General features: G+C 48.9%; 1 protein-coding gene across 1 annotated transcript; it reads left to right on the forward strand.

Moving 5' to 3' along the window:
* The first annotated feature begins 509 nt into the window (after positions 1 to 509).
* On the forward strand, positions 510 to 11,599 carry LOC122681354 (keratin, type II cytoskeletal 73). Its single transcript, XM_043883357.1, has 9 exons — positions 510 to 1,636; positions 2,893 to 3,107; positions 3,915 to 3,975; positions 4,594 to 4,689; positions 5,433 to 5,597; positions 8,196 to 8,321; positions 8,704 to 8,924; positions 9,896 to 9,930; positions 10,734 to 11,599. The coding sequence occupies exons 1-9, from the start codon at positions 1,190 to 1,192 to the stop codon at positions 10,988 to 10,990; spliced, it is 1,623 nt and encodes a 540-aa protein (XP_043739292.1). The 5' UTR covers positions 510 to 1,189; the 3' UTR covers positions 10,991 to 11,599.
* Positions 11,600 to 14,429: the final 2,830 nt, after the last annotated feature.

Consider the following 14,429-nt stretch of genomic DNA (forward strand, 5'->3'; position numbering starts at 1 on the left):
ATCTATTAAAATCCAAATGTCCACCCTCTCCCTTAGAATTGTGAACTGGGCTTCTGTCTTATTAATTTATGACCCCAGAACCTAGTTTAAGACCTGGGACAGAGTCAACTCTCAACAGAAGTGTGTTAAATGAACAGACAGATGGATGAACAAACACATGAATGGCTGGCTGGCTGGCTGGACAAACAAGGCCTGTAGAACTTCGATTGTGGGGTCAGAAGACCAGCCAAAGGAGTTCTTAAGACCAGGGCCTGCTGTTTCCTCTGGGACTCACACAAAGAAAGGCTCATGAAATGTGATCCTCAGCTATAACAGCAAACATGTGAGTTCCTGTTTTTCCATTTGTGAAAGGTAGACCCTCACAGCTCCTCTCCAGGTCTAGTGAATTAAATGAGCTTCTGTGTATGAGAAGCTATTTTAATGTTGGAAAGCGCTGCACCAGTGTTAGCCACTGTAAATGGTGACAATAACATAACTTCAAGGTTGATAGTGGCTGTGATGGGAGGGTCCAGGAACAAAGTCAGTGTGTGTAGTGAAAGGTGTACAGGGCAGCCTGGTTGGCACAGAGGAGCAGGAGACTAGCCTGGGAGGGCACAGAGGCCCTGCAACCAGAGGACCGGGCCTGGATTCCTGGTGGGCTCATCTGCCATGGCCCAGGCCAGCCACGAGGACTGCCTCCAGGAACCCTGGGAAGCCAGGCCATGGAGTCTCTTTCTAACCACATAAAAGCAGCTTAGCCAGGGTTCTGGATGTAGCCCATCTGATTCTGGTACAGTCGTGAAATCTCTCACAGATGATGCTGTCAATCAAAGGTTTCCCCTCTGCAGCCCCGCAATCTGGTCCCCTCACTCCCACGCCCTGGGAAAGGGCAATCTTGAGGCTGTGACAAACTTCCCAAGATCTTTCTAGGGATAATTCAGTCAGCCTAATTATCCCACATTAATTAGATAAGACTCAAATTACAGGAGCAAGGTTTGCAAGCCTAGCACTGTGGGAGGTTTAAGTTATTTGCCCAGTGTGTCTCTGATTTTGCTGGGAAAAAATGATTTGCTCCAGGCAAAATAAACCCACAAATTAGGGCAGTGGCTCCCTTCTGAGCCCTATAAAGGAGGCATCTAATACTGCAGGCTGATAAGCTGCATCTCAGCTAAGGGTTGGCATCTCATTCCAGCTCGCTGGCCTCCCCAGCATGAGCCGCCAATTCACCTACAAGTCGGGAGCTGCTGCCAAGGGGGGTTTCAGTGGATGCTCAGTTGTCCTCTCTGGGAGCAGCTCACCTTCCTACAGGGCAGGGAGCAAAGGGCTCAGTGGGGGCTTTGGAAGCCGGAGCCTGTATAGCCTGGGGTGTGCCCGGAGCGTCTCTTTCAACATGGCCGGTGGCAATGGGCGGCCAGGGGGCTATGGGTTTAGCCGAGGCCGAGCCAGTGGCTTTGCCGGCAGCATGTTTGGCAGTGTGGTCCTGGGGCCCATGTGCCCATTCCTGTGCCCACCTGGGGGCATCCACCAGGTCATCGTCAACAAGAGCCTCCTGACTCCCCTCAATGTGGAGCTGGACCCCGAGATCCAGAAAGTGCGTGCCCAGGAGCGGGAGCAGATCAAGGCACTGAACAACAAGTTCGCCTCCTTCATCGACAAGGTGGGAATTCCTGGAGAAACACAAGGTCCATGGCAACTTAGGATATCTAGAAATTCTAAGGCCCAGCTCCTCCTCTCATGGGACCCAGACCAGCTCAGACTTTGGTTGAAAGACAGACTCATAACCTATAATACACCCTAAACTATAAAGCAAGGCAGACGGGGATCAGTGGTACGCTAGAACAGCAGTTCTTAAAAGGGGTCCATGAACCGAGAGGGCTGGCATCACCTTGGCATTTGTTGGAAATGCACATTCTCAGGCTCCATATCATACCTACTGAACCACAAATTCTGGGAATGGGGCCCAGAAATCTGTGTTTTAACAAGCCCCCTGGTGATGTCGAGGCACTCTCATGTTTGAGGACCACTAAAGAGCAAAGGGGTAGGAATGTTTGGTGAAGTAAACATTTCCCAAGCTTAGGGGAGCAGGGGAAGCTCACCACGGGTGATAGTGAGGTAGGGCAGTGATGCATGAGGAGGAGTTTGCCAGACAGAGGTGGAGAAAGGCAACCTAAGGAGATGGAAGAGTCACATGCAGCCTGATGAGACTTGTCTGAAGAGTGGGGAGAAATGCAGTTTGTGTGTGTTGGGAGAATGGTGGGAGTGGCACTGGCACATTGGAAAAGCACAAGAAGGGAATCTGGGCTTGACCCTGTAGGTGGTGTGGAGCCACTGGAGGGTTTTGTGCAAGGGAATGGTGGAATGTTCGTAGATTGCAAATTGAGAAGGCTGGTTCTCCCCCTGGGGAAATGCTCTGAGATCAAAGGCAGCCAGAAATGAAGGCAACATGAGAGGGCCCGAGACCCCAGATCAATTGGATACCGGCCTCTGGCTGGGCTGGGAGAGATGGTGATGAAGGAGACAGAGTAGGCAGAGCACAGGCCAGACCACCAGACCACCAGAAACCCAGAGAAGGGGTCCCCAAGAGCGTGAAGGCCAGTATGGCCAGATTACATGTCTAAGGACTTACCCAAGAAAGGTGGATGAGGCTAACCATCGACACTGGTCCAGGCAGGTAAGGACAGGTGCATAGAAGACAGAACTTGATGAGGGGCGAGGGAGGATGGTGAGGCCCCTCCTGACGTCAGTGGCTGCTCCCCAAAAGAGAACTGCAGTCAGACAAAGGACCTGGGTGGGAAGGGGTAGGAGAATCATTTTCTGAGGGATGAGGCTATGTAACGTAAGGGAACACAGCTACTGTCCAGGAAAGAAATTCCCTGGCCTCTTGCCATTGACTATTGGTTGGCTGGATTCCAGGTGAGGTTCCTGGAGCAGCAGAACCAGGTGCTGGGGACCAAGTGGGAGCTGCTGCAGCAACAGGACCTGAACAACTGTAAGAACAACCTGGAGCCCATCCTCGAGGGCTACATCAGCAACCTGAGGAAGCAGCTGGAGACGCTGTCCGGGGACCGGGTGAGGCTGGACTCGGAGCTGAGGAGCATGCGTGATGTGGTGGAGGACTACAAGAAGAGGTGAGTGGAACCCAAGCTGACTGCCTCCTGGGCCCGGGCTTTCCCCACAGGCACTGGGATGTATGCCTCTGGCCTCAGGGGCACTGGCCTCAGGTGAGAGTGACCCATCCTGAGATCCTCTGCCCAGACAGTATCAGGGCCTTCTCTGGGCAGCCAGGTGGGTTAGAGAGTGGCCAGCCAGCATTTCGAGCAGTGGTGAGGCTGTGCTAGTTGATGGCTCTCTTGCTCCCCATTCACGAGAGCCCAGGTGTGCATACCATAGCCTCTCGGGTCCTAAGTTCTTTCAAGTTGGCCCCAAGTTCCCAGGAACTGCCCAACTGGGTTGGGAGCTGTACTTTCCATTGGGCTTCCTCTCACTTCCCTCAGATCCTAGACATTTAGGCCATGCTCCTTCCTCCTGTCCTAGGGGACTGTCTGACTTCCTTGGGACTCACACTTGGCAATGGTGTGAAGTTATTGGTAGGGGTGTCAGGCAGCTGGGGTGACACAAGAATCATGACTGAGAGAGGGACAGCGGTGTGTTCCTGTGATTTGGACAGAGTGGGAGGACGAAGAACCTTTTCACTCTCCAGGCTTCAGAGGAAATCTAGACCCAAGCCATCTGGTCCCCAGGTCCAGGAGGAGGTTGCTTCAAACCCTGCCCACGATGCTGGCCACATAGTCCTAATGAATTGGATAGATTTGCAAAATGTAAAATAATATCTATTAAAAGGTACATAACATGGGCTTTGCATCTCTTCCTTCATGTTGAGAACACACCCACCCACACCCACACACACCCTTCTCATCGTGATGCTTCTCTTGTAGGTATGAGGAGGAAATAAACAAGCGCACAACTGCTGAGAATGAATTTGTGGTGCTTAAGAAGGTGAGGACAGAATACATGTCCCTCGGTCCAGCAGGGTGAGGAGTGTAGGGGGTGAGGGAGGTGAATCAGAGGAAAGACTGGAGTCTCTACCCACTGCAGAAGGGCCTGGAGCTGAAGGGCCACAGAAGAAGGTGGAGGGATTTGGGGGACACCTTGAAGTTTATCTAGCACACTTCACTTTGTCCAGGCCCATGTCTTGTGTAAATGAGCAGGAGTGCAGATGTGGACAGTCACTCCCGGGCCAAAGCATATACATAAACAGCATATGCTTTGAGAAGGGCTGCAGGTTCTCCTTCCAACTCTGTCCCTGGCCACCTTCAGCTCTGACCACCGTGTGACCGACCATAGTAAGGTAGGGCTCTCTCCCATACTCTCTTTGAGACAGAGTAGGCAGTAAAAAGATTCCATTCTTGGATAAGGCAAGAGGAGTTCCGGAGGCATAAGGAATCTGCTCAGGGTCTTGCAGTGAGTTCTGGGTGGGGGTCACTTCTTGATCCTTGTGTCTTGACTCCATTTTTTGGGGCAGCTAGTCACTTAACTGGGTCTGGGGGGCCAGCGCCTGGGAGACCCCTGTCTGGGTTTGAAGGGCGATGTCAGGGGCTCTCTGGATTCCCCTAGGACGTGGACGCGGCATACATGAGCAAGGTGGAGCTGCAGGCCAAGGTGGATGCCCTGGAGAGAGAAATAAAGTTCTTTACATGCATGTACGAGGGGGTAAGTCTCCCCCAGTTCCTGTCCCCATCCTGGCTCAATCGTCTGGAAGGACAGACATGTGAATGAGTGGTTACTAACTCATCAGGAACTTTAAGGGCCCAGGGAATCTCCAGTGTTGGGACGCTGGGAGCTTTGTAGAGCAAAGCAAGAGTGACAGCAATCTTGGTACATCTGATGATGTGTGCCATCCACTCCAGCCTGGCCACCAGCTGTTCCCTCTCACATCCTTCAGGAAGCCATGGGGCCCTAAGGGGTCCCCACTGACCACCAGCCAAGCATATTCTCACTTCTGCTTGTCTTCTCTCTGTGGCTTGGGAATTTTCTCGGGTCTTAGGCATGAGTCCCCAGGGATGGAGGTGAAAATCTTCACACTCTTTCCACTGCCTCTGTGACTATCTGGTTTCAAGCCTCAACCTGTTGGCCCATTCATGGGCTCTCAGATGTCCTTACTGTCCCTTGTGTGATGGCCAGGCTCTCTCCCCTCCACCTTCTGCACTCCTAACCTATCTCAGGTGACAGTCATGGGGGTCGGTTTCTTCTTGAGCTACTTCAAAACCATCCAGAAATTTTAGATGTGGTGTTGGAACCTCTGAACCAGTGAACTCCATTCTTGGAAGTTTTGGGGACCACAACTTGAGTCTGTTTGGGAGGGTCTGGGGGGCTCGCTGCTGGGCCAGGTCCATCACCTTGGCACATTCTTCTGTTCACAAAAGGCAGCTCAAGCTTCCTTGTTGCCCCTGCAGGAGATTGCTCAGATGCAGTCCCACATCAGTGATACATCTGTCATCCTGTCCATGGACAACAACCGGAACCTGGACCTGGACAGCATCATTGCTGAGGTCCGGGCCCAGTACGAGGACATTGCTCTCAAGAGCAAGGCGGAGGCCGAGGCACTGTACCAGACCAAGGTGAGATGCACACATCCCCAAGGTCATGTGTTCCGGGGCCTCTGACCCATCCCATGACCCACCATGGCCCATATGCTCGCTGGGAGCACAGCATTGTCCAGGGTGCCAGGGGAAAGAACCCCCTCTTCCCCAGAGGAGGAAGAGATTGCAGCTCTGTCCTTAGGAACCACGAAGCCATCAGAGAAAACACACAGCTGAGTGCAAATGAGTGTGTCAGAGAAACATGAACCTTGGGGAGACAGAGGTTAGGGAACTAGGACTGGGTGGGGCAAGTCAGGAGCCATATCCTTAGAGGCTGAGAGTTTTGAACTAATTCTGGGAAGAAGGAAAACATGGGTAGTTAGCATCTCAACTCCATTGTTAATAACAATAAATTAGGGGATCTCATCTGAGATCAGGTCACTCCTATCTTTTCATTCAAGTGCAACTCCAAGGAGAAAGGGGTAGGTTTGAGTCCCTTAGATCTTAACTCCTCTAATAGGTTGTGGGTGGGGAAATGAGTCTTCAGATAATTTAGTTTCTCAGATCAAGATGGCGACTTCCTAATTGTCCTTGAGGTTTATCAGGTTCCTTCTCAAGGGAAACCCAAACTGTTGAGGCCTTATCTTTCCCCTCCCCCTGCCCCCTTGCTACCTCAGGGGCAGAAAGACTTGACCTTCAAGGGTGTGAGGAAGGGAGGCTTTCATGGCCTAGAAGACAACTCAGGCCAAGGCTTCTTGATAAAGGTTCAAACTCAAGTCCCCAGTCCCCAAATCCTTCTACATTCCAGCCTCCAGCCAGGATCAGGGATGGCTATATGGCCCAATCATTCTGGATTGTCAGTGACGGTGCTTAACCCCAGATTCCTTCTAGAAGAATTAGGCATAAACATGATGTGGGTTCATTTGTTTCTTGAGGTTACTCACACCAGGATTTCTCCAGCTCAGGGCAAGCACTCACTGAGCAGAATGGCATCAGTGTCATCCCAGAAACAGTACTGTGAATGCTTATTATTACTCCCCTTTTGAAGGTGAAGAAGCAGGGTTTAAGGAGTTTAAATAACTTTCCAAGGTCATTTAGCTGATAAATGATGGAACTGGATCTGAATCTACATGTCTGATGTTCCATAGCATTTAGACAGAAAGTCAGGAGGTGACTCTGGTTGAGAAGGATTTATGACAAGGGCTCGGGGTGACTTGGGAGCTGAATGGCAGGAGTTTAATCTCCTGTCTCAGGAGGAGACAACTTGGTGTCAGGATCAGGGACTTAGTGCCCTGGTAAGGAGGGCTATGCAGAGATGCAGAAGGCCACCTGACCTGGCACCAAAGATAAAACACAGGAGCACAGTGAGAAGCTCCCCCTGCCTTCCAGGGAACTTGGCATCCTTAAGAAGAACCCTGACTCTTGGACCATGCTGGAGCCAGATATTAGACAACTGGCAAACCCAACCCCTCAGAGACAGACAGGCAGTGCATAGTCACTGGAGTTCTGAATGTCACATGTTCTTTGTGTTCCCCTTGTGTTACTTTTCAAGGTCATTTAGCTGGTAGTGATGGAGATAACCATATTCTGGGGTAAAAATGGAGTACTCTCTGTTGATTATTCAATGGATGACATCAAATGCAGGAATAATCCGAAACTAATAGATGACTCCAAATTCATGACCCATGGTGATAGGATATAACCAAATCTACCCCCGCACTCCCATACACACAAAATGCACCTCCATGTCCAGCAAGACTGCCAGTAGCCTGGAACTCAGCTGAGCTATGATGGGAGGAAGTTCCAGAGAAAATAGATCGGTGGCTCATCAGCTCCCTCTTTGGTTCACTCATTCATTCATTCATTCTCCAGACCTCTTTTCTAGCTAGACTCTGTGCTAGATACTGGGAATTCAGAAGTAAGACTAGAGGTCCCTGCCACCCAGTCATTCTGATTCTGATGGGAAAGACATTGAAATGTGTGGTCACAGAACAGAGTGGTAAAGTCTACAGACTGGCATGCCGGGGACTATGGGCACAGATGGGCACCCAAGCAGGGACTCAGTGAAGGCCTCCTGGAGAAAGGGAGTCTGCCCTGGCTGAGTTGGACCTGATTAGGGGAAAAGAGAGGATGAATGGGGGAGGCTTTTCTAGCAGGAGGGAGGGCCTCATGCACAGACTCAGAGATTTGAGAGCACATGGGCTCCTTATGGAACCTGGAACTGTTTGGCAGAGGTGGGGAGCTGGGTAGATGATGAGTGAGGGCAGTAAGAACTGAGCCTGAAGAGCCTAATGGAGTCAGATTTCAAGGCACCTTGATGCCAGGCTAGGAGTTGTTTGAATTTTACCTTGACTTTGAAGAGCTATAGGCAGGGGAGTATCATAATAAAGGTTGCATGTTGCAAAGCTGCAGTGTAGAGGGTGTGAGACTTTTGACTGTCCTTATGGCCAAAACCTTCAGTGAGATCATCTCTGCTGAAGGCAGATAAATCAAGCCAAAGAACAGATGTCTGAGCAGGAGGCTGTTGATAGGCCTGGTGAATCTGGGGACCCCTACCCACCTCTGCCACACTCCCCAGGCAAAAGCACAACCTGCTAGGCTGAGCTTAGGTTCCTGTGTTGGCCCCTTTCACCCTAGTTCCAGGAGCTGCAGCTGGCGGCCGGTCGGCATGGGGATGACCTCAAACACACCAAGAATGAGATCTCAGAGCTGACCCGGCTCATCCAAAGGCTGCGCTCAGAGATTGAGAATGTGAAGAAGCAGGTGAAGGGGCTTTGGGGTTTCCTGGCTCACTCCCAAGGGAGGGGTGAACTGTCAATCACACACTCATGTCCCTTCTTCTCAGGGTCTTCCATCTCAGAACTCCTTTTCTCAGATGGAACCTCTGTTTGCATCCTTCCACACTTAGCTCTCACCTGAATCCTGGAACAATTGGAAAGGCCTTCTCAGAAAGCCAAGGGGCTGAGAATAACAAGCCTCTCAGTTCCAAGTTGACAGGATACTAACTCCATGGATGTGGCTTTGCTCTAGGAAGTGGGGCAGGATAGAGCATGGTCCAACCACAGTGAGCACTTGGAGGGAGGCAGTGAAGGGAGGCTCAAGGTACCTTAGAACTCAGGGGGCAATGTCACCTCCTGGTCCTCAGTGCTCCAACCTGGAGACGGCCATCACTGACGCTGAGCAGCGAGGTCATTGTGCCCTGAAAGATGCTCAGGCCAAGCTGGATGAGCTGGAGGCCGCCCTGCTCCAGGCCAAGGAGGAGCTGGCCCGGATGATGCGTGAGTACCAGGAGCTGATGAGCACCAAGCTGGCTCTGGACATCGAGATCGCCACCTACCGCAAGCTGCTGGAGGGCGAGGAGTGTAGGTAGGTGATGGGAGGGCTCTTAGAATGTTAGGGCTGGAAGGACTTTTGGAATCCTCTGACTTAATTTCCCAGGTATGAGTGGCAGACTGTTGGAGGGGTTGGAGATACTTTTTAGGTCACCTACAAACATAGCCTTAAACAGCATCCAGTCAGATAATAAGATGGTGATTTCCTTTATGGTTTTCTTTCCAGTCTTCAGACTACAATAAGGAGAAAGCTTCAGCGTGGTGTTCTTGTATATTTAACACTGACCTGACACTTGCAAATATCCCTATTAGTAAAGAGATGGTAGATTCTAGGTTCAAAGTCTCTGAGCAGACAATATCTAGCCAAATATTTTTTTGTTTTATTTATTTTCACTGCTACTGTTTTTGTCTTTTTTTGGTCCAGAGACACTGGTTTTCTATGCACCCTATTGATATAAAACTTCCTTTTAAGAGAAATATATTTTTTTGCCATAGAAGATAGTCAACGAAAAATACTAAACATATAACAGTATGAGTTATATGTGGTCATAGCAACAATTGAAAGGGTAGTACATGAAGTGTTGACACTTGAAAATCCCTATCCTAACCTAGCATCATTTTATGAATGAGACCCAGAGAAGAGAAGTTATTGGTCCTAATATCATAGAGTTAGTTCCTTAGCGGCAACTCCTGATGCTAGTATTTCTACACATGCATTTATTCAGGCAGTAGCCCCACAGGGATGAAGTGGGATGATGAGAAGCACAGCAGGAGGGCCCCTGGGAGGTGGTGTTGCCACAGGGGCTCCAGGGTTGCAGGTTCACACATCTCAGAAGGGGAAAGACTAGAGAGAGGTGCTTAGAGTCACCCAGGGCTGTTAATGCCACCTGGCCAGCTGGAGGACTTGTGGAGGCTGCGCTGGCCTGGCTGATGGTTGCAGGCTGGGGTGAGGGTAACTCAAATTCCATGTGATGGAGATTCACCTGTGCTTTTGTTCCCTTGCAGGATGTCTGGAGAATACACCAATTCTGTGAGCATATGTGAGTATTTCACACCTTTGAAAGAGTATGTTTAGCCCATTAATGAACACAAAGGAAGTGGTCCCCTACCACTAGGACCTCCATGGAACAGCCTGGGTTCTGCCTGCTAGAGCAACATTGTCCTAATCACTTCCTGTGCTGAGACCTGCAGCCTCTTCCTTGATGGGGTCAGCTTCCCATCACATTCTGACATTTCACATTTCTCCATTTCTGGCCCCTTCCCCAGAAACCTCACTCATAAGGCTGTCAGCCCCATGCTTTTCTGCCACCCCCCATCCTGACTTTGCTGCTTGCCGGAAGCTGTGAGTAGGAAGAGGGGCACCTCCTCACCCGGAGTGAGACCCAGGTGTGCATAGAAACATCGTGCACAAGCAGTTTCGATGCTGCCCCAAAGGATTCAGCCTGGTCTTCTAAGAGAAGCCGGCAAAAACTCTCCTGTATCAAGCACTCAGGAAATTCTTTGGAAAAAATTAAGAATGTCTTCTTAAGTTAAACGCAAGACTTGCTGGCTTACATGATGCTTAGGCGTCATCTGCTCTTTGGGGGAAGCCCCTGCTACTCTTGTTTGTTCAAAGAATGAGAAGGCTCTGGGCTTGGGGGTCCTGTGGGATCTGGGCTGATTCCCCTGGTACTTGAGCTGTCAGGAATTGAGCATATGTCACTAAAGCCAAGTCCTCAGTTGATGTGGAGTATTACTTAGGACGGACACATTTAATCTAGTTAGAGCTGGGAGGCTGGAGAGGACTTCGGGTCAGCCCTATCCTGGGACACGCACTTATTAGTCCTCCCTCTGTCTTCCACAGCCGTCATCAGCAGCTCCATGGCCGGGACTGCAGGCACAGGAGCCGGCTTTGGGTACAGCGGCACCGGCACCTATGGCTATCGGCCCAGCTTTGTCGGCGGGGGCTATTGCTTCCTGCCGGGGGGCTGTGTCACTGGCAGTGGGAACTGCAGCCCCCGCGGGGAGGCCAAAACCAGGTTAGGGAGTACAAGTGAAATCAAGGACCTGCCGGGAAAGACCCTAGCTCTGAGCTCACCCACCAAGAAGACCCCAAGATAAAGTGAAAGACAGCTGTCCAGACAGCTTGCTTTGGTTTCTCCTGGACTCCCTTCTTCAGGAAATTCCTCCATCACACCTGTCATCATCTCCTTGCTTTTCTGCTCCACTGTTGTCTCCTCTCTTGCAACTCTCTACCTTAGTCTTCCTTAATGAGGAGTCAGGATGCTAGCCCATCCTTCTGCCTCCATACTAAGAGGCTTCTTAATACAGCCTCCCCTTCCTGCAGAATTGCCAGGGATAAAGACTAGACCCTTTCCTGGCTCTAAGCCCCTCACAGATGAAGCTTTTGTTTCAAGGGCAATTCCAGTCCTCCTGCTTCCCTTTCTGTGCCCTGGTTTAGGTAGTTATTTGGCCACGTGCTCCATGGGTACAGACAATTACAGGTCCACTGACAGACCTGCAAGGACTATCTCTTCTTAGATCAGCATCAGCTCTGGGGAAATCCTTGGTCATTAGTTTACCTCGCATGGCCCCTGCAGACTACAGCCAGGAGAACCCCTGCTGACTGGCCCGTCGGTGAAGGGATTTGTGCTCTCAGCATGTGTGTTCTTGTCCTCGTTCAGGCCTTTCTTCCCTGCTTCCTCATCTTACCAATAAATTTATACAACTAATGCTGCTTCTCTCTCCTAAGGGAATCTACCTCTTAGGCAAAATCTCTTCTGTAAATAGAGGTCAATGTCCTGGAACCTGAGGCCCGGTGTCTTTAAAGAACCCCAAAGTAACCTTTGAGCTGAGTGAAAGACATCCTTGCATGGATGGCAGGACCCCATGGTCACCTTCATTGGATTTTGTGATACTGAGGCTTCATCTCTGTAACCCCATCTCCAGCAGATGAAACTTTGAAGTCACGCTTTTCTCAGGTCAATGCATGGGTGAATGGAAACATCTTTGAGAACATTCAGATTGTAGGGACAGACAGGAGGCCAACATTTGTCTCGTGGCAAAATTTAAAACTGGCCAAACAGAAAAAAAATATCATATATTAACACATATATATGGAATCTAGAAAAATGGTACAGATGACCCTATTTGCAAAGCAGAAATAGAGACACAGTCATAGAGAATAAATGACCTAGATGGGAAGGCAATCCAAAAAAGAGAGAATATATGTATATGCATAGAGGATTCACTTTGTTGTACAGAAGAAACTAACACACCTATACTCCAATTAAAAAAAAAATTGGCCAAGAGGCAGCAGAAGGCCAGTTCCAGAAAGCCTGGGGCTTAAGTTTTGGCTGTTCATTGTTCTCTGGACAAAGATCAAAGGCAGATTCCGTTTTAATTAATGACCCATGTTCTCTTGATCCTTGGGGAAGTTTTACTGGCTTGAGGTGGATGTGAATGTACATGTACGTATGTATGAGTTGTGTTTAAGCATGGGGGCCATCTCTGTTACATGTCACTCAGCTTCCAAAACAGTCCTGTGCTCAGAGCTTTCTCATAGGCCCCCAGGCCAAAATCATGCTGGCAGCATGCAACAGGAAGCAAAAAGTAAGTGAGAGGCCAGCACACATTGAGACCAGGGCTCACAGGTGCATCTGAACAGGATCATTATGGACCCAGAGAGAGTCCTAGAGTTCAAGTTGATAGCCTTGAATTCAGGTTCAATCCCTGCAACTAAGTGGTGAACATGGGCAAAGCTTTCAACCCCTTTGAGCCTCATTTCTGTAGCTATAAAATAAGCAGAATTAACCACCAGATTGTAGGTAGGCTAAAATGAGGCAATATGAAGATGTTCTGTGAAATTCCTGGTACAAAGTTCATGCTTAATAAATGTTAAGTGGAAACAGAATCTTGTTCTTGATCTTTGTGGTTCAAAACATAATGAGCTCACTGAAAGAGCTGTTTAGCAGCTGGTAAAGCAATTAACAAAATCTAAACCTTAAAGAAACCGTCTTATAAACTATATGCAGTTTATTGATTGCCCAAAGGAGAACTGGCTGGCTGAATAACTAGTCCCAGGGAAGACACTCTTGGGGCCAGTAAAGAAATGGTGGTCAAGTCAAGGAATATTTAGGAAGTAGCTATCACATGCCTGGCATGAGTTAGTGTTGGGGATATAGTAATATAGACAAAGGTCCATGCTCCATCAAATAAGTCCTGGTTGCCCATTATATATAAAGTACTTTATTAGAAATGGGGGCTGTGCTTGGCAGTTAAATAGGTTTTCCCTATCCTCATGTCAAGAGAAACAAAATGAATATACATATGCAGCGAAAAGGTCTGTGTGAAGAACAGATAATGTCAGCAAAACAGACATATATAAATATATATATTCATTTCTGTCTATCTATTCTCAGTTCAGTTCAGTTTAGTTGCTCAGTTGTGTCCAACTCTTTGAGACACCATGGACTGCAGCACATCAGGCTTCCCTGTCCATTACCAACTCCTAGAGCTTGCTCAAACTCATTACCATTGAGTCAGTGATGCCACCCAACCATCTCATCCTCTCCTCCTGCCTTCAATCTTTCCCAGCATGAGGGTATTTTCCAATGAGTCAGTTCTTTGCATCTATCATTTTAGTTGCTGATTAATCTGACAAAATGAGGATTATAACTAGGTCTCAAACAAAATGATTATGTCTTCTTTCAAAGAGCTTAGAATGCATATATGAATGTATCCTCTCGTACTGTTAAAGAAGCAAGGCAATGGCATTTCCAGGCTATGACTTGATCTTTAGGTATATATCTAAATATTATCACTTCATATTCTCAAATAGGAAAAAAGATTTTCATTTAAATGAAATATATACAACTTTTTTTCATTTCTAATGTGAAAAAGAAAATCAGTTTATCATAAAAGATGGGAATAAAGTCAACAAAAAATTATTTGGGGAAAAGAAAAGGAAAAGGGTCCAAACTCTTAATGAAGGTCTTCCTAGTGGCGTTAGTGGTAAAGAAACCATCTGCCAATGCAGGAGACATAAGACACGCAGGTTCAATCCCTGGGTTGGGAAGATCCCCTGGAGGAGGAAATGGCAAACCACTCTAGTATTCTTGCCTGGAGAGACCCCATGGACAGAGGAACCTGGCGGGCTACAGTCCATAGGATCGCAAAGAGCTGGGCACGACTGAAGCGATTTAGCAGGAAATTTTAATGAAGATGTAACCACAAGAAAATGTAACTATAACCCAGGTGGGATATGGGCAACATAAGAAATCAGAGGCAGCACAGAGGAGAGTGGGAACTTCAGGGAGGTCAGGGGAGGCTGGCAGAGAAGGCATCACCTATGGAGTTTTGAGAGGATGGAGCTTACTAGGCAGGCAAGAGGAAGAAGTGGGCATTGTACGAAGAGGCACTAGATGGTATAAGTAGGTCACGGTTGCCTGAGTGTGAAGAGGAAGGCTGAAGAAGTTCCGAAGGTGGAGAGGGAGGGGGCAGTGGCACCTGAAGCTGGGGAGATGGGCAGCAGCCACATCAGAGAGGCCCTTTGTCTGCT

This window comes from Cervus elaphus, chromosome 3 (assembly GCF_910594005.1).
Source record: "Cervus elaphus chromosome 3, mCerEla1.1, whole genome shotgun sequence".
NCBI classification, from domain to species: Eukaryota; Metazoa; Chordata; class Mammalia; order Artiodactyla; family Cervidae; genus Cervus; species Cervus elaphus.